Below are 19,510 nucleotides of genomic sequence, written 5' to 3' on the forward strand. Positions count from 1 at the left end.
AGACCATTAAGTGGCCTGCAGCTCTCCCACGCTCACTAACGCCGGAGAGGGCCGTGCACACGCGTCTGCTTTTCTGAAACTCTCGCTCTTCCAGAGGCTTTGTTACCCTTTGACCTGATTTTCTCCGAGTCTCGCCCTGCAGATCTGGCTTCACCTGCGTGGCCGGGATGACCGTCTGTAGGGAGGACCTCCCTGGAGTGGGAGGAGTGCTGATGACGTCAGGGGCCAGAGCTCCGCCAGCCCTCCGGCAGCCCCATGCCTCCTAAGCACAGCTCTGCTCTTGAGCCTCCTGGCCGTGTGGCACCGGGGGCGGGGGCTCGAGGGCACCACCTGGACTGCGCCTGCGTCCTCTTCAGGGTGGCACGGTGATCCCGCGCGTCTCACCGCGCAGCCTCGGCAGCGCGCACAGCGTAAGTCGCTCCGGCACCCGGTGCCGTGGCCCGTGCGGTGCGAGGCGTTCTGGGGGGCTGCCCGGGGACCCAGGCAGCGTTGGGTCCTTCCTCTGGCCAGAATCTGCAGCCCCATGTTAGTGGCCCCCTCGGGCCCCAGGGCAGGCAGAAGGTCCCTGTGTGGGTGACCAGCCACCAGCCTCGAATGCTGTCCGGGTCCTCATCAGGGCCTGGAGGAAGGGCTGAAGTGGAGGCCCCCTCTGTGCCGGGGGCTGAGCTCATCGCCAGACCCCAAGTCAATGTCGCAGCTCGTCACAACTGCAGAAGAGTCTTCCCAGCCTGTCCGCATCTTACCGACCGTTGAGGCTGCGGACACGCCGCTCGCTCTGTACTCTCGCTCGAGCCGTGGGCAAGGCTGGAGGCACGTGTGTGCTGGCCTGGAGGGCGCAGCGTGGGGGAGGCGCGGTGCAGCGGGGCACACCTGCACACCCCTCACAGTCCCTGCTGACTTGGCATTTCTGGACCATCCTTAATATTTTACTGCTATTTGACAAGAAAAAATTTCGACCTAAGAAAAATCATTCAGTGACAGATCGCTGATGTAACATAAGTTGGTGAGAAACACGATGTGAGATGTAAGTTTCAGCTTCCTTCGAGGCCGTCCAGGCCTGGGGCAGTTTGCTGCTGATCGTCTGGTTACCACTGGTGGTCCCAGACTCGAGCTGTTCGCAGTGCACCCTGGCCGTCTTAATCTCTGCACACGACCTTGTTGTTAGTTTTTACTGTTGTTGGGGGCACATTCCTGCCGTTGCAGTGGAATCTGCCTGGTCAGAGTTATATCAGATGAAGTGTCTAAGCAAAATTCTGCCTCAGCCTGTGGCGGCACCTTCGAGAGTGTTTTCTCTGCGGGCCGGGACCAAGCAGACCCACGGCCGTCAGGGGACCCCAGAGTGTCTGCGGCAGGTGTCGGCAGTGGGGTTCCCCGAGGGCCCTTGTTTCGGGAGGGAGGCTGGGGACTGCTGGGCTCCGGGTCTCCTGAGGGCTGGTCAGGTGCCATTGAGAAGGCGTGTGGTCAGCAGAGACAGGATCCCCAGCCTCAGAGGCGGAGGCAGCCGCGCGGTGACGCCCATCGCGAAGGCCTGAGGGCGGCAGGGTGGGGTCCGGGCAGGTGGAGAACCGAGGCAGAAGGTGGGGTGTTGGGCAGTGAGGCCCCGGTGGCAGCAAGGCTCTGCTCAAACTCCAGCCCCGAGCTGCGGCCGCTGCACACGGACGCTCAGTGGACGCTCCCTGCGGCCAGGCTTCCACACGCCCAGTGGGCTCGCGGGCTGATGTCCAGCTGACTCAGGCCCTGGGGGTGAGGGGTGAGTCCGCTGCGTTTAGGACGGGACCAGGCACAGAGAGGCCTCCGGGCCTTCCCGGGAGGGTCGGGCTCCGAGGAGGCGGCCCTCCCCTCCGTGTGACGTCGGGAGCAGCCCTGAGAGCTCAGGGCCGGAGATGTGCGGCCCCTGCAGGTCGGGTGAGGCGAGGGTGCAAACTGGCACTGGGGTTGCTTGGAAAATGCCCTGAAAGGTCAAAGGCAGGATGCTGAGGGGAGGAGAGTCGGTGAAGCCTGTTGGTGTGTAGTCTTCATTTGCGAAAGGCAGAAATTCCACCCAAACTGCTGCTTGGAACCAGCGCAGTTTGTGGGCCGGATTCAGGCACAGCTGGATCGAGGCCTGCCTCCGGCCACTGCCTCTGTGTGGTTCTGGAGCTGCCCGGGGCGCTCAGCGCGGCTCCTTTTTGCCGGTCAGCGCCCCTGCCGAAGACGCAGGACAGACTGAGCGGCCAGCTGGGCCCAGCCTGTGCCTGGCGCTGGGCCCAGGGTTCCTGCCACATTCGGGGGCTGAGCTGGGACCAGGGTCCCGGGGGAGAGCAGCGCCCTGGGCGGCTGGCGGGCAGGGTACGGGGGCCCTTCGTGGGTCTCCAGCCCCTCAGAGCGGGAGCTGTTCTCACGGCCGCCAGCCCCGCAGAGCTCCTGGCTTCCGTTACAAACCAAGCATTCGGCTATTTTTCTTGCTCTGGGAATTGTTGATAAAAACTGTCTGTTTAGTTGAAACATTGCAAAAGTTATACAGGAAAAATAAACAGATCTGAGGACCTGGCCGGTTGTGGCCTGGAGGGACATCAAAGGTTGGCTGGTCACCAGGCCCCGCTTGCACTGGGGCGTGTCGTGTCCACCGCAGGCCGAGGGCTGGACACCAGCTCCAAATACAGCGCTGCGCTCGGGCTGGGCGTCCTGAGCCCCCACTGGAGCAGCGGGTGGTCTGCACAGGCCTTCCTCCCGCCCCAGTCCAAGGGGGCCCAGGGAGCACCCCCTGGCGGCCCCCTCAGGCTTGCACGGGGGCCTCCCCACACCTCTCCTCCCTGGCACCCGGCCCGCTCCCCCCACCTCCCAGGAGCGCTCACCAGGGCCCTGTGTGCCGCTTGCAGAGGCCAGGGTCTCAGGCAGGTGCTGGCTGGGCCACGCTCAGAGCAGGCCCGGTGCTCCCACTGGCTGTGGCTGCGGCTGCGGCTGGGCTGCAGGGCTGGGCACTGAGGCTGGAAGCTTTCCGGGGGCAGGGGCAGACCGTCCCCTGTGGCAGCGTCAGGTCCCTGGCGTGGCTGAGGGAGCCCTCTGGGGTGGACTCTGAGCGGGTAACACGCAGCCAAGCGTCTCCATACTAGCGTCTTAGTATGTAGTTGCTTTCATTATAAATTATTTGCAGTTGTCGTAAAGTACGTTTTCTTGTCCCAGTTTTGGGAAGGAGCACAAGAAGAGGAAGATAAAAACCGCCCAAGGCTTGGGGGCTCGGGGCGGCTGCAGAGCTCGCCAGAGGGGCGCGCAGGGGCGGGGGCCGTCCCGGGAGGGGCAGGGAGCCGCGTCGGGGCCAGAGCGCGCACGCTTTCTCTCATCCCACGTCCCTCTTACGGGCTCTCTGCACGAGGCGCTGAGGGCCGAGGAGCACGCCCTGCACGGGTGTGCTCTGCGGGACTCAGGGCCCTGACATCCAGAGGGGAGTGAAGGACAAAGCCCGGCCGCAGCGGGCTGCCCGAGCGGCCTTCTGTGCCGCCTGGCCCCGACCCAGACGGGCCTGTGAGAACCGCTCCAGAAGCAGCTGGAGACAGACTGTGCTCTCAGCCTTTCTGCTTTCCTTGTTACCAGAAAAATAATCGGCTCCGTGTCTCACACACTTGATGAAGCAGCCCAGACACCAGCTGTAGCTCAGGACGGTTTCTGCTCTCCTTGCTTTCAGACGGGAGATGGGCGGGCTCCCAGCCGAGCGCAGGGCCCGCATCCGGGCTCAGCACGTCTGTTCTGGTCCGTCCATCCTCCCCACCTCCCGGCTCTGCTGGGCGTGGTGCTGGGCCGGGGGCCTTGGGGGCCCGAAGCGCGCGTGCTGGGGCAGCGCCCCCTCCCCCTGGCACCCAGCCGGCGGCTCTCCGTGTCAGGGTGCTGTGCTCTTTCTGGTTTGGGGCCTTCCCTGTGGCCTCCTTCCTAAGGAGGCTGGGACCCTCTCCCCTCCCATCAGCCGAAGGGGCCGAGATGCTCACAGAGGGAGGCGGGGAGGCTGCTGTGAAGGAGCTCGTGGGGGGCAGAGCAGCAGGCCCCGCCGGCCACTCCCTGGACTCACCACCGCTCCACGGGCCTCCGGGAGCCCGCCTGACTCACCACCTCGGGCCCTCGGTACCCGTGTGGGGGGTCCAGGGGGTCTGGGCCCCCTGAGGCGAGTGGTGTCTACCGCACAGACCGTCCCCCGGGACCTCTGCCCGCCGCCCCGGCCTGAGACCATCCCCTCAGCCTCCCGCTGTACCCACGAAGCTTGGTAATGCTTCCTGGGAGTTGGTATATGTGATTTTATTCCTCACCGGTTATTTTTTTAAAAGTCTCTCCCCGCCCCAGTCATTTATGCGTATTGAGAATCTGATTCTCAAAATAGAGGAAACTCTCAATTCCTCAAAATAGAGGAGAGGACCAGGGGGCGTTTGGGAGTCTGGTCACTGAGGACGCCGCCCGTGGGTGTCTGTTCTGTCGCGCTTATGTGGCCGTGCGGTCCTCGGTCGCGGCGTGCGGACTCTTCGGGTGCAGCTTGTGGGCTCTCGCTCCTGGAGCAGGGGTCGAGCCCGGGCCCCCCGCAGTGGGAGCTCAGAGTCTCAGCTGCTGGGCCCCCCGGGCAGCCCCCACCCGCAAGCATCTGACGTGGTGTCTTCCTGCTGAGGCCCCGAGTCTGAAGTTTCAGGGCCTGCTTTCCGTGTTCTGGGCCGGGAGTCTTGTCTCTGAACCACATAGACCCTGGCGGCTCGCTCAGCTGCTCCGCGTGCCCTTGTCCTGCCGGCCACCCTGCCCGCCCCACCCTGAGGAGCGCGCCGGCCAGGTACAGGGCGCGCCCAGCGCTTCTGTCTGCGTTTCCCGCTGCGCTTCCGAGCAGTCGTCGGGGGCGGGGATGGCTCCATCAGCAGGGGTGGGGGCAGTGGCGTGTGGACTGCTCAGCCTTACCGTAGTCCAACAAGGGATCTGGTCTTGTCCTGGGGTTCTGGGACAGAGCCCCTGAAACCTGGGAATGCCCCAGTGGTCGTGGTGGGCCCCTGGACCACATCTGAGCTCCTACTGGGGGAGACAGAGGCCAGCAGTATGACTGGGGACCAGCTCTGGGCCAGAGACAGCATCCTGACTGCCTGTCCTCTGCCCCTGCCTGAGGTCAGGGTCAAGCGGACTGAGTTCAGTCCCGTGGCCAGGGTCTGAATTACTCATGCCCAAGCAGTGAGAGCCCAGTAGAAGTCTGGGCCCAGGGCTCTGCAGGCCTTTGTAGCTGGTACAGAGGTTGATGGCGGGCGAGGTACCCTGAGCCCATAGGGGAGGCGGGGGCGTGTGTGGCCCATGTGTCTCTCCCTTCAGCTGGTCCGGGTTCGTGTCCTGCTTGGTAACGTTGTAATCGGCCACCCGTCCTGGGTTCTGTGGCTGTGGCGCCTTCTGTGTCTGTTCTCAGAGACCTCGCCCTGGGGTGGGGGTGACCAGGGCCCAACCCCGAGACAGCCTGGCCGCGAGGGGCCCTGGTGGATGCTGTGGGGCGTCGTCTCCCCGCCCCGGGTCTTCACAGGGTGCTGTGCCCCGTCACTCCCGGCTTGAGTCTGAGAGGCTCGCCTCCGGGGTGCAGGAGGCGGCAGAGCGGGCTCTGATGCGTGGGTGTAGGGGCCAGGGGCAGAGAGACGCTCAGGACCGGGGCCCAGGGGAGACGCTCAGGGCCGAGGTACAGGGGCCAGCCCCCGTGCCATGATCACAGAGAGGAGGTTGGTGGTCCTTGAAGGAGAGGTGCCCAGGGGTTCTGTGCTGCTGACCGCCGTCAGGAGTCCCTGAAGGAGGACACAGGACCCTTTGGGCCCATGAGGCTGACGGACTTTTCCCACGAAGACCCGTGTTTCCATCCCAGGCGACCATGTGTGCTGCCCTCCATGGGGGGCAGCACAGCCCCGAGTTGTTGCAGAGAAGCGGGGTCTGGTTCCCGAGCCAGCAGCCAGCGCCTCCGGCCCTTCCGAGGGGTCTGGCCCATCCCCAGGGTCTGGGGAATGCAGGACGCATCCCTGCCACATCCTCGCTGGACCGGCCCCTTCCCCACTCCCCCTCCTCCTGCCCCCTCCACCCCTGGCCGCGGAATTCCCCTCTGCGGTGCTTGCTCAGCACAGACTTTGCTTCTTGCTTTGATGTCCTCCACTGCGTTGACCTTACAGATCTGCGTGTCTGCCCCACCGGATTGAGAGCTCCTCGAGGGCAGGGGTGGGCCGCGCTGGGGGCTGCGTATGGAGCGCGGAGGGGCCCAGCGTGGCTGGGGGGCAGCTGGGGAGGGAGGCGTGGGGGGAGAGGCCTGGGGGGGCGGCTGCTGCTCGGTTCCTCTGACTCTGTCCAGAAAAACGTCTGATTGTGTCTTGAACTCATTTTCGTTGCTTGCTTCAGTGGCCTCACTTGGCAGCTGAGGCCATATGCTAATTCCACCCTTTTCATGAAGGAATTTTGCTGATTTTACTGACTTTTTATGGTAGATTTCTCCCCCTTCCTTCTTTTTTTCTCCTGCTTCCCCAGTAAACAGATTCCTGAGACCACGCTCTCAGGCTCTGCGACCCTGCACGCTCCGACCTTGCCGCCCGAGGCAGCCTGGCCGGCCTCACCCTCCCAACCCCTGCTCCCGCCGTGCCTTCTCTGCCTCGGGGCTCGCCGTGGCTGGGGCCCTGTTTCTGGAAGGGCCTGCCTGTGTCTCAGGCCACAGCAGCAAGCACCAGTGCTCAGAACTCCCCAGAACATGGCCCAGCTGTCTCGGAGTGGGGGCCCCTTCCCTGGCGGGGGGCGGCGGGGCCTGTGGCCTGGGCTGCTTGCTGCCCCACCCGGAGTCTCAGCGTGTCTTCTCCCACGTGGCCCCACGAGGGCCCCTCCTCCCCGTCACTGGGGTCCCAGGGGTCTTCTCCCGAGGAACGCAGCCTCTGCAGGTCTGGCTCTGGTGCTCACTGCGCCATCCTGCCTGGACACGGCTGCCCACCCTGCACCCTCCTCCCCTCGCGTTTCTGGCACATGGGCACTCGGCATGCCGGGGGCACACGCCCCAGGCCAGGGAGGAGTCCGGCCGCGGCTCACGGCGGGCTGCTCAGGGCCCTCACTGCCCCCCAGTTATCTGCGTTCCCTGCAGAGGGGCTTGCTCACCACCAGCTCCGAGTAGCGGGGGGCTGCAGGGGCTCCGGGGGTCACAGGATGCGGCTGTGCTGGGCATCGTGGGCCCCTGGGAGCCCAGGGGAGGGCCGCCTGGTCCAGACGGGGTGGTGGCATCTGAGCTGCAGTCCCCGCGTGTAGCACCAGGGGAAGGGGTGAGCGCGGGTGCCCAGGTCCCGGAATGCGGGGCTGACAGCCGGGCTGGGGCTGGTGGGGGAGGCTGAGGCGGGGCCAGCCCCAGCACCCTGCCTTCTGCCCCTCGGGGGGCTTGCACTGTCCCACGGTCTCGCCCACTCGGGGGGGCCCTTTGCTTGTGGACTCCAGGCTGTGGGCTGTGTGCCCACCGCCACAGCCACTCCACGTGCAGGACGTGGGCTGGACGGGGCACCTGGCCCCATTGGACGCCAGCAGCGAGGATGGCGTCTGTCCTCAGGGACGTGCCGGCCCTGGGCCACCGAGGTTTCCACCTCGCTGTTCTGGGAGAACCGTCATCTTGGGTCCCCCTCGGGCTGCCTGTGTCCCGGCATGCTGAGCCGGTGGGAGAACCTTGCCCGACACTGGGGGGATGCCCGCCGGAAAGCGGCCGGCCCTGAGGCTGCAGGGGGGGCCTTGGGCCGGGGGGGCCTGGGAAACCCCAGATGAGGCCTGCAGAGTCCCCCGCCGGGGCCCATGAGAGTTCAGATCTCAGCTAAGGTTTCTCTGGCCACAGGCCCACAGCCTCAAGCCCCACTGTACCCCCTGGGGGCCCCGCCTGGGGACTGTAGGGGCCCTGCCCAGCTCCTCCAGGAGGAGCCCCCAACCCCGGCACCTGCCCTCCTCCCGAGACCCGGGGCGGGAGGGCCCAGGGCTCAGCACGATTCACCGGCCAAAGAAGTGGGCGTTTGCTCCGCGACCTCCAGCCCCCTCCGGAGACCCTCTGCTGGGAGCTGCAGGCCGGCTTTGGCAAATAAACATGTTTTGTTTGGGCCACACAGTTCAAACATGTTTTTGGAATTGGTTGTCGACATTTAAAAGTTGGCACAGTTCATGCAGAGGCCCAGATTTTTGGCTTCTTTTGAAAAATCGGAAGATCTGGCAACTCCAGGCCCGCATTCCTCTCTGGCCACATGGGCTGGAGCCGGGGTTGGGGGGGCCGTCCCCTGCAGCGCGGCCCCCAGAGTGACTGTGGTGTCCTCTCGCTCCAGGTGGAGGCCCCCATGGGCCCTGCGGGCCTTTGAATTTGCCCACTGGCCCCACCTTGGGACAGGCGTTCGTCCAGGGCTGGGGTCGGTGAGGCTCGGACCTCGGGTTCAGCACCTGCCACGCCAGGCCTGGGGCTCTGAGGTCTGCCTGTGGCCCCGTAGTTGACAGTCAGCCCGGTATGCAGGTGGGAGAGTGAGGCTCCGTGAGCAGGCCTCCCCGGGCAGGCAGGAAGGGTGCTGGGGGAGCCCTGTACCCCGACGTGTGGTGACCTGTGTCTGCAGGCCTTGCCCTCACTCCTGTCTGTGGGAAGGGGAGGCACAGCCCGAAACCCGGGGCCGTTTCTGCTCTGGGATCACAGGCTGCGTCTTTAAGAGAAATTGTCCCCGGTGCCACTTGAGGAGGACGCAGGCCGAGGGGCCCTGGGCCAGGCGGGGCCAGCTCTGCCTGGGGCCCCACCTGCTGCGTGAGCCCCACGGTGCACTGAGGCCCCGCCGTGCACTGAGCCTCGGGTTTCTCTCGCAGTGGTGGGCTGTCGGCGCGCCTGGCCAGCCGCGCGCAGAACCGTGGTCCGTGCAGCCGCGGTGCAGTGGTGAGGCTTTCAGGCTCGTCCCCACAATGGGCCCCAGATTTGCAGAAGCTTAGTGGCCTAGAAAATCCCATGGACTGGTAGGCTGCAGTCCATGGGGTCGCTGAGGGTCGGACACGACTGAGCAGCTTCACTTTCACTTTTCACTTTCGTGCATTGGAGAAGGAAATGGCAACCCACTCCAGTACTCTTGCCTGAGGAACCCCAAGGACGGGGGAGCCTGGTGGGCTGCCGTCTGTGGGGTCACGCAGAGTCAGACATGCCTGAAGCGCCTCAGCAGCAGCAGCAGCAGCCGTGAAGAGCACGGACTTAAAAGCAGCACTTGCCCGGGCACGCGTGGGTGCGGGAGGACCCGGGTCGGGGGCTCTGCGCCCCGAGGGCCCCGGGAGGCACACACCGCTCGCGGCTCAGTGGCCTGCCCCCATTGTGAAGATGAAGACACAGGCCTGCTGCTTGGCTGGTGAGCGGAGCCGAGGTGCAGACTCATCGCGCGGGGCCTTGCCACGACCCCAAGCAGTGAAGTCTCAGGAGCTGTCTGTCCCGGGGATCCTTTCGCTGCTGGCTGCTCAGCAGGTCCCGCGGGGAGCCAGCCTGGCTCACCCTGCCGTCTGGTGCCCGCGGACCACGTGGCCCAGCCTGCTAGCTGAGGCTGTCCGGCCCAGACGTCCCGGTGGCGAGGGTGCTGCCGGCTCACGTTCCTACTTCCAGCCTCGGTTTCTGTCCACACGGAGCTCTCCCACCCATATTTGGCGATTTGTCTCTCTCCCCCGCCCTTCTGAGGTGTCTGCCAAAATCCTGTATAATTCGTGTCATCTCCCGAGCTGTTACAGTATATGAGGGCAGGGGATAATTTAGTTATTTTTGAAAAAAGAGTCTTAGCAAAAGTCAAAAAGGAGGGGGGAGTTTTCATACTCACTGCATGAAACAGACAATATTTCCTGAAAGAGGAGATACGAACCTCAAAGAATTTAAAATAAAACATTCATTTTATTATTTTTTTTAAAGAAGGAAAAACGAGGGGGGAAAAAAGTAGAATAGTCAGTCTTTTTATCCTAAGTACAGATGAAATTGATTAAACCTTAAAGACTGGCCTCCGCACACCCGGTTTATTAATTGAAGAATTTCCTCTTACCCAGAATGGGAAGTTCACATTAAACCGAGCTGGCCCCTGAGTGGCAGTGACACTTGAGAGCCGAGCGTTCTCCACAATCCTATTTTCTCTTCGGTGCGAGAGGAAATCCTAAAATGGTTACAGGGAGGAGGGGAGGGGGAGCAGAAACCCCACGTTTTAAGGAAGCCTTCTTTCATTTCCTTGTAAAGCATGAAATCAAATTATAGCTCATGGCTCACAATTATTTTATTTCTACATTTCAAATTCCATTTTCTGCTCCTTCTCGCTGCTCTTGAACAGGAGTCGTACTGTTATGCAAAGTCAGCTAAAACGATTACCCCAGGTAGGCAAAGACACAGTAGCTGAGGGAAGCGAGCACGGCCGGGACTGCAGGCTCGTGGTGGCCCTGGAACCTGGCGTCCCTGCGTCCCCCACGTCCCTCCGTCCCCTGCGTCCCTCCGTCCCCTGCGTCCCTCTGTTTCCTCCGCCCCTGCGTCCCTCCATCCCTCCGTCCCCTGCGTTCCCCCGTCCCCTGCATCCCCGTCCCCGGCGTCCCTGCATCTCCTGCGTCCCCCACATCCCTCCGTTTCCTGCGTCCCTGCGTCCCCCGCGTCCCCCACATCCCCTGCGTCCCTCCGTCGCCTGTGTCCCCCGCATCCCCTGCGTCCCCCTGTCCCCACATCCCCTTCGTCCCTCCGTCACCTGCGTCCCCCACGTCCCCTCCCTCCCCTGCGCCCCTCTGTCCCCCGCGTCCCCTCCGTCCCAGCACGGCAGGCCTGGGGCTCACAGCGTCGCCTCGAGTTGGGGCAGACTACTGTGCAGGGCCGTGTTTTGCTTTGTCGGTTATCTTCCCTGTTAGCTGTTTTTCCTTGTGGCGGCTCTGGGTCTTTGTCGGCGTGCTCGGCTCTCTCTAGCTGCGGTGCGCGGGCTTCTCGCCCTGGAGCTCGGGTTCCCGACGTGCGGGCTCCCGCCGTTGCGGGCTCTCGGCGTGCGTGCTTCTCGCCGTGGGGCGCGGGCTGTCGGCGCGCAGGCTTCTCGCCGTGGGGCGTGGGCTCTCGCCGTGGGGCGCGAGCTCTCGCTGTGCGGCGCGGGCTCTGGGCGCGCGGGCTCTGGGCGCGCAGGCTTGAGTGCTTGTGGCGTATGCAGTTAGTTGTCCTGCTGCACGTGGGGTCTTCCCGGAAGGAAAGAAAGTGAAGTTGCTCAGCCGCATTGGACTCTGCAACCCCATGGACTGTAGCCCACCAGGCTCCTCCGTTCATGGGATTCTCCAGGCAAAAATACTGGAGTGGGTTGCCATTTCCTTTTCCAGGGGATCTTCCGGACCCAGGGATCAAATCCGGGTCTCCCGCACTGCAAGCAGACGCTTTACCGTCTGAGCCACCAGGAATGCCCCAGACCAGAGATCAAACATGTGTCCCTGGCGTTGCAGGGGAGATTCTTAACCACTGGACTACCAGGGAAGGCCAGTTAACTTCTATTTACCGGGAGTTTAATGCATTTACTGTCATGTAAAGTAAAAGTGAAGTCGCTCAGTCGTGTCCGACTCTGCGGCCCCATGGACTGTAGCCTACCAGGCTCCTCCGTCCCTGAGATTTTCCAGGCAAGAGTGCTGGAGTGGGGTGCCATTACCTTCTCTAGGGGATCTTCCGGACCCAGGGACCTAATCCGGGTCTCCCGCATTGCAAGCAGATGCTTCACCCTCTGCCACCAGGGAAGCACCAGGGAAGTCATGTAAAGCTGTATTTAACATAAGTGCATTCAGTTCCAAAAAAAAGGACTCGCTTTAGACACACCTAAGTCCCCAATACTAGTGGCAGTGTCCATGGATGGGCCACCGGGTAACTCCAGACGCCCCCCGATGCAGGCTCGCCTGCTCTCCAGACCTCCCTCTGCGCCCCATCTTTATCAGCCCCGCCTCCAGAAGTTCTCTTAAAGGTCTACCCTTAAAGACTCTCTTAAAGAGGCTTTCATGCTTCCATTTAAGATCCCATTGGCCACATGGCCTGTCCTTCTGAACAGGGACCAGCCCCAGTCCAGCTGTCTCTCCAACAGTCCTCTCCTGCCTGGACCCCAGAATCGGGTGGCCCCTGACATCTCTCCCCCCGCCCCCACTGGACCCCAGAATTGGGGTGGCCCTGGGCGTCTCTCCCCCTGTCCCCACTGGACCCCAGAATCGGGGTGGCCCCGGGCGTCTCTCCCCTCACCCCCACTGGACCCCAGAATCAGGCGGCCCTGAGCGTCTCTCCCCCTGTCCCCACTGGACCCCAGAATCGGGGCGGCCCTAGGCGTCTCTCCCCTCGCCCCCACTGGACCCCAGAATCGGGGTGGCCCCAGGCCTCTCTCCCCCTGTCCCCACTGGACCCCAGAATCGGGGCGGCCCCGGGCGTCTCTCCCCTCACCCCCACTGGACCCCAGAATCAGGCGGCCCTGAGCGTCTCTCACCCTGTCCCCACTGGACCCCAGAATTGGGGCGGCCCCAGGCGTCTCTCCCCTCGCCCCCACTGGACCCCAGAATCGGGCGACCCCAGGCATCTCTCCCCCCTACCCCTACTGGACCCCAGAATCGGGGCGGCCCCGGGCGTCTCTCCCCCCTACCCCTACTGGACCCCAGAATCGGGGCGGCCCCGGGCGTCTCTCCCCTCGCCCCCACTGGACCTCAGAATCGGGCGGCCCGCCCCGCCCCGCCCCGCTGTGAGCCCTCTCCCCTGCCCAGCCCCTCCCTCCCGGGGCCTGGTTTTCCGTCTGTTCACAGCCTTCAGCATAGGCTCGAGCTGGGGCTGGGCTTAATCAGTCTGTGAGCCTGAGCTGGCAGACAGCAGCCTCCCCAGCCTCCCCTCGGTTGACCAGGAGTGCAGTCCCGACGCTGAGAGTCCGCTCCCTGCTGGCGTGCAGAGTGGCCTGAGTGCCTTGCCATGGCCGGGGGCTGCGAGGGGAGGCTCGAGTTGTCTACCCCCTGCCCCCCCGCCTCTGCTGCCTCCTGGGATCCTCGGGGTGGGAGAGGAGACTGCCAGGCCCAGAAGGGCCGGTGCAGACGGGACCAGGACGCTCGGCTTCGTCCACGGCCTCCGTGTGGCACCGCACAGTGCCTCCGCAGTAGGCACTCGGCTCAGCCAACGCCAGGGCCTTCTGAGGGGTCCCGAGGTCACAGCGGCTCGAGGGGCCCCGCTGGAAGTCGGGTCAGAGCCAGGAGCCACCCGCGCCCGGCACCAGCCCCCGGTCACTCTGTTTCTTCCCCGCACTTTGATCCTGGGACAGGAAGTGACATGGCTGGCCCGTCTTGTCTTTCTCTAAATCCCCAGTATTTCCACAGAATGAATCAAACAGTGTCTTTTCCGATTCCCATGAACCCAGGGTAGGAAATCACTCTGAGGCTGCGGGGCCAGAAGGAGCGAGTGGGTGGGAAGCACCAGTCACAGCCTCGCCGCTCACAAGTGCCTCTCTGTGTTAGTTGGCCTATCAGCGCTTCCCATCTGCTTCTGCAGACTGCAGAGTCCTTTAAAGGTTTGCGGAGCAATTAGAGCAGGGCCGAAGTTTCTCAGTGCTTCTAAAAATGACAATTTCCAATTCCATAGATTATATATCTTAATCGTTTCAGAAATAAAAGTAAAGAAAAACAAAGGTCAGCATTTAACAAGTTTTCTGTGAGATGAAATTTTCCTTCTGGGACTAAAAGAGGGTCCATGTGTTTGGGGGGGGAAAGTTTTCAGTGGGAGAAACTGAATATAAAATGTTGACCGTTTAAGCAAAACCAGATCATTAACCCAAGTTTGAGTTTTAATCAAAAGCTATGGGCATCCTAAATAAGAAGTAATATTGAATTTAAAACAAAGAAGAAACTTTAACTGGTGACGTTAAATATTCAAGAAGTGGTGTAGGTGCCCGGCAATCCACAGTGTAAAACTACAGTGGAAGCCGGCGTCCTGCCATCATCAGGAGCATTTCCCAGCACAGCGAGCGCCTCTGTGCTAGGGGAGCCTCTGGGACAGTCGGTGGATGGCAGCGAGGTTGCAGAAGGTGCCTTGTGAGGGGCCGTGGGAAGCGCCTCAGCGGGCAGCGCCTCAGGCGCGGGGACCCTAGGACGTGCGCTGCTGGGATGGTTCTTCCATGGCGGGCAAGGGAGAGGAGTCCTGGCCACGCGGAATGGTTCTGAGCGGTGTCCGAGAGGCCCTTCACAGGGCCCCTGGTGAGTGCCAGCCTGTGGCCTGGAGCGCTGTATGCCCTGCTGGGCAGGAGACCGGCCTGTTTGAACCTGGCCTGCAAAGGGGTCTCCCCCTGCACACACACACACACACACACACACACACACACACCATCCATCCTGCGCGCACACACACACACACACACACACACACCCATCCATCCTGCCCAGCGAGGGGCCACAGCAGTCCAACCAGCTCCTGTCAGTGACGCGCTGACCCTACGTCCGGCAGACCCAGCGTGCCGTTGGGCCCACAGGAGCCCCAGAACGGCCGCCGGCCGCAGGGACAGGCCCCCGGGGAGGGATGCTGCTCAGCCCGCATGGACTGCCCACACTTGGCCCGAGGAGGGTCGGGTAGAATCTTTGGGAGTCGGCGGTTGTGGCCACCTTGGGCCTGCCTCCGACGCGGCCGAGGAGCCGTCCTGCTGGGCCCATGGCTGCCAGTCGCCCCAGCCTGGCGTCTGTGCTAGCAGCCCGGCTCCTGACTGCACGTGCGCCTGTGAGTCCTGCCTGCTGCACGCCAGCTCTGACCCTCGGCTCAGCCCCGCGAGGAGGAGACCCCCCTTCTCACAGGCGGGAGGTGGAGGTCCGGGCACGGGACACCAAGAAGCAGAGCCAGGGCTCGAGCTCACAGCTGTCTGAGTCCAAACGTCCACTCTTTCCATCGCCAGCTGCCTGCTGGCCAGGGCCTGCAGTCCTGAGTCTCTGGGCCCCTGCAGCGCCCGAAGTGCAGGTGGGCAAGGCACCTCCGAGGAAGCCAAGAGGACCAGGAGCAGCGGCAAGCTGCCAGCGTCCTCGGGACGACCCGGGCGAGCACCGTCCCTGGGGGCGCGGGGCCGCTCACTCACCACCCGCTGAAGAGCCCGGGAGGACGACAGGGCCATGTCAGCAGAGGGGGAACGGGAGGAACAACAAAGCCAGCCGTGTCGGAGACAAGAGAAAAATAAACAGCCGAGGACAAGACAGCAGACAAAGAGAGGTGCTGGACCCCTGCCAAGAGGAGGAAGAGCCGGGAGCCGGCGGATGCCGGAGCCTCGCGACATGGCACCCGCAGGGCTGGGGGCAGGCCACCGGGGGCGAGGGTGCCGCCAGGGGCGCGGGTGCCACCAGGGGCGCGGGTCCCGGCTGCAGGGTCCTGTGTGCACCTCTCCTCTCCGAGTCTCACTGTCCGGGTCTGCAAAGGAGAGAGAGCGTGTTACTGCGACTCGGGGACCATGGGTCGCCGTCCAGATAACACTCAAGTTAGGTCTCCACCTTCATATTAGGCCAGAATAACTTCCAAATGGGTCAGTTTGAAGCACAGACTTGTGAGCGTGTATGTATACATATGTTTGGCCGCGTTGAGTCCCGGCTGCATCTTTGAGGTCTTGGCGGCTCTTCCATTGCAGTGTGCGGCCCTTTGGCTGCGGCTCTCAGGTTCAGTGGCTCCGCGGCCCGTGGGATCTTAGTCCCCCGGCTAGGGACCAAACCCACGTTGCCTGCCTTGCACGGTGGATTCTTAACCGCTGGACTGACAGCGAAGTCTCTGAAGCGTAGACATTTAAAGCTGTAAAAGGCCTGAAAGAAAACAGGAAAAAATACATGTAGTCTTAAAAGTAAAAAATACCTAGGCAACATACAAAGCGCAGAAACAAAAGGGGAAAAGAGGAGAGACTGACCATTTCCGCATAAGAAGGAAACATTTCTGCATGGAAAGGAAAGATTCATAAAACCCAAAGGTGACTCAGGAGAGAGGCCTGGAATGCGCCTTCCCCACCCAGGATAGTGTCCCAGTGTTTATGGCGTCTCTTTAAATCAGCAACAAAGAGGAAACGGTGTCAGCCGGGCCCTTGCAGGTGCCCCCAGCCCCTCCTCTAGGCTCAGCAGCATTAAACTGTCTTTAAATTGGCAACAGAAAGTAACAATCCAATCCGAAGGGGAAACAGTGTCCATCTGGGTCCCACCCTCCTCGAGGGGGAGGCCAGGCCAGCCCCAGGCAGCGGCCAGTGGCAGAGGCGCCAAGTGTCCCGGGGAAACAGGCAGGAAAAGAAGGCGGGTGGTGTGGGAGGCGGGGGGCTGCAGCCCTGGTCTGGCTGCCAGTCGGGTCCCAGGGACGGGAGACCCAGAGCCCCGGCTCAGAGAGGCTGGGCAGGGCCCGGGGCAGAGACCCCACAGGGCGGTGGGGGTCCACGGCCCAGCTCAGAGGCTGGAGGCTGCGGGGCCGTCAGACAGAAGGCAGGGCAGAGCCACGGAAGGCAAGCGGCTCGCGTTAGAGGTAGAGGCCCTCCGCACCGGCATTAGGAAGAAGCAACTTGAGGCTGCGTGGAGGTTCTGGTTTTCACCCGGTGGGTTGACAAAGTAACACTGCCTGCAGCCCAGGGGTGGCCGGGGAGCAAGCCCTCCAGCTGCCAGGCGCTGTGCAAACGGGCTCCTGGAGTCCCCAGCGGGCCTGCCCGGCTGCCCGTTTAGAGATGAGGAGACCTGGTTATAGAGCAGGAGGGGCCAGCGTTCCCAGTCAGGTGACCCCACCCAGCGCTAGGGCTGCGGCGCCACTCACCCCCTCAGCCGCCCCTCCCCCTCTGACCCCGTCCTCTCTCCCCTCTGACCTCGTCCTCTCTCCCCCTCTGACCTCGTCCCCTCTCCCCCCGACCTCGTCCCTTCTCCCCTCTGACCTCGTCCCCTCTCCCCTCTGACCTCGTCCCCTCTCCCTCTGACCTCGTCCCCTCTCCCCTCTGACCTCGTCCCCTCTCCCCTCTGACCTCGTCCTCTCTCCCCCAGGGGCCCAGATCATCGATCTCATGATGCTGGTCATTGACGTAACCAAGGGGATGCAGACCCAGTCGGCCGAGTGCCTCGTGATTGGGCAGATCGCCTGCCAGAAGCTGATTGTGGTGCTGAACAAGACCGACCTCCTGCCCGAAGGGAAGAGACAGGCGGCGATCGACAGGATGGCCAAGAAGATGCAGAGGACCCTGGAGAACACCAAGTAGGCCTGCCGCCGGGGCGCCAGGGCGCTGGCTGGCGTCCGGGGTGGAGGCCGCGGTGCTTGTGCCAGAGGACGAGGAGCCAGATCGGAGGCTTCCTGACCTGAGCGGCGGGTGGCTCCGTCAGCGCCCCGTTCAGGGACCCAGGCCGCCTGCGTCTTGCTGGCCCGCCGCTGCGGGTGTGTCCTGGGGGAGCGGTCAGAGCCGGGCACCGGCCCACGAGGGAGGGTCCAGGGATCACACAGCCTGAAAGAGCCCCAAGCCCCCCCGCCACCCCAAGACCCTGTGGGTGAGGACCCAGCCCTGCCTGCTCACTGCCTGCTCAGCTGAGACCTGGTTATTGGAAGGGGGGCGGGTTTGGGTGATGGCTGGATGTGACCGTCACAGAGGCTTACGGAGTTGGATGGACAGACGGACAGGTGGATGGAGGGGTGATGGACAAAGGCTGGATCACAGGGCCCTCTGGAGTATTTCATGCCAAGGGGTTTACGATTCTGTCCTGGGGTAAGTGGGGAGTCATTGACTTTTGTGCAGGGGAGTGCCTGAGAGAGGCAGGCTGTGGTGGGGAGGGTCCCGGAGACAGCGGAGAGCCCGGGGAGAGGGCAGCTGGGCGGCCTGAGCAGGGGCCGACGGCCTTGTCCCGCACCGGCTGCTGGTCTTCAGGGTCCGGGGGCAGGAGGGGTGGGGGACCGTGGGGCAGAAAGCGCCCTGGGTGCTCGGCGGCCATGGAGCACGGGTGTTCGTGCGCCCGGCTGTGTCCTCGGGCCCCCTGGCAGCCAGCACCTTCTGGTCAGGATGGACCGGCAGCCACTGCCTGCCCCACAGCCCCTGACCCTGTCAAGCCTCAGCCCCTGCTCCTCCCGCCTGAGGGCGCACACAGTGGAGGTGGTTTTGTCTCCCCGTCACAAAGATGGATATGCTCTCCCCTCTACGACGCTTTTCTCGGCTCTGACACCTGCAGCTCTCGCTCAGAATTCTCCGGTTGGTTAAATTAAAGCTTCAGCCCCGAGAATGGGCCAAATGTGTCATAAACGATTTCCCAGCGCTGCCTTTTGTTAGCAAAATTCATCAATCCGATAAAATCGACACATTTAGATAAGTGTTGCATAAGAATTCAGACTTTGTTATTCCCAGCGGAAGTGGATGTGAGACTGTAAAAAGGAAGATAAAAAGTTATATCTTCTTTCTAGTGAGTTATTTGATCTCCCTGCCGTTCTGTTTACTTGTCAGAAAGGGGAGACCAGGTCCTTGGGACTCCTGTACAGCGTCCGCATCGTTTGCTATTAACAAGACATTCTGGGAAGTGCTTAGGATGCTGCTAGGGGTCAGTTAATACCAACCATTTAGATTAGGTACATTTAAGGAAAATTCTCACGTACACCTTTAAATCACCCTTCCTATTTTAATTTATTGGGTGAAGGTCAGTCACAGCCTTTATCGCACATGCAGAGGAGACTGGCCTCTGGAGGGCCGCTGACACCTCAGCTCTCCTCACGCAGTGCCTGGAGGTGGGGAGGCCCGGGTGCACCTGCCAGGGCAGCCGTCTCGCGGGAGGGTCTGAGCGGTACCTCCATGCAGCTGAGAGCCCCCTTCAGTCCTTTCCAGTGGCCATAGCTGGTGAAGAGTCCGCCTGCAGTGCGGGAGACCTGGGTTCGATCCCTGGGTTGGGAAGATCCCCTGGAGGAGGGAACGGCTGCCCACTCCAGTGTTCTGGCCTGGAGAATTCCACGGATAGTCCATGGGGTCGCAAAGAGTCCGACACGACTGAGCGACCGTCACTTTCCCTCTCCCTTTCCTTACAGTCCCTCGGTAGGCAGACCCTTTGTAACAGCTGCTTCAAACGTGAAGCAGCTTTCAGGCTAGAGACGAGAACTCTGGCTGGCCAACCTATGTAAGTATCAAAACCTAGAAAGTGGTAAAACCATGGTGCTTTATTTTTCCTATCCAAAGAGGAACTGAAAGAAACTTTGGAAAATAGAGAGAAGTTGTTACAGAAGGTGAAGCCCCCAAAAGATTTCTCAGAGCAGTGGCTGCTAATGTGATTCATCCCATTCCCTTCTTCTAACCGCACCCTGCATCACCGCACCGTCTTCCATGTTCAAAAGCACGACATTTGTGCTTTTATCCATGTGTAAACGCACTGTTGCGGTGTCGAACGCCTTCGCAGAGCTGGGCCCCGCCACCGCTGCCTGCAAGCCTTGTTCGTGGTCCCTGAAAGCCCTGTCCCCACTGACCGGCCACGGCTCCCTGCTGTCCCCCGGGCCCTGCTGGCCTGACCGGCCACGGCTCCCCGCTGTCCCCCGGGCCCTGCTGGCCTGACCGGCCACGGCTCCCCGCTGTCCCCCGGGCCCTGCTGGCCCCTGCTCTGCCCC

The 19,510-nt window shown here is 62.6% G+C and overlaps 1 protein-coding gene across 1 annotated transcript in view; it reads left to right on the plus strand.

The window, feature by feature from the left end:
* EEFSEC (eukaryotic elongation factor, selenocysteine-tRNA specific) overlaps positions 1–19,510 on the plus strand; it is a 109,165-nt gene that overhangs the window by 26,735 nt on the left and 62,920 nt on the right. The window contains exon 2 of the mRNA XM_052639407.1: positions 16,933–17,140. Coding sequence (XP_052495367.1) covers positions 16,933–17,140 — 208 coding nt within the window. The remainder of the gene's footprint in view (positions 1–16,932; positions 17,141–19,510) is intronic.

The sequence above is a fragment of the Budorcas taxicolor genome, chromosome 1, assembly GCF_023091745.1.
Source record: "Budorcas taxicolor isolate Tak-1 chromosome 1, Takin1.1, whole genome shotgun sequence".
Lineage (NCBI taxonomy): Eukaryota > Metazoa > Chordata > Mammalia > Artiodactyla > Bovidae > Budorcas > Budorcas taxicolor.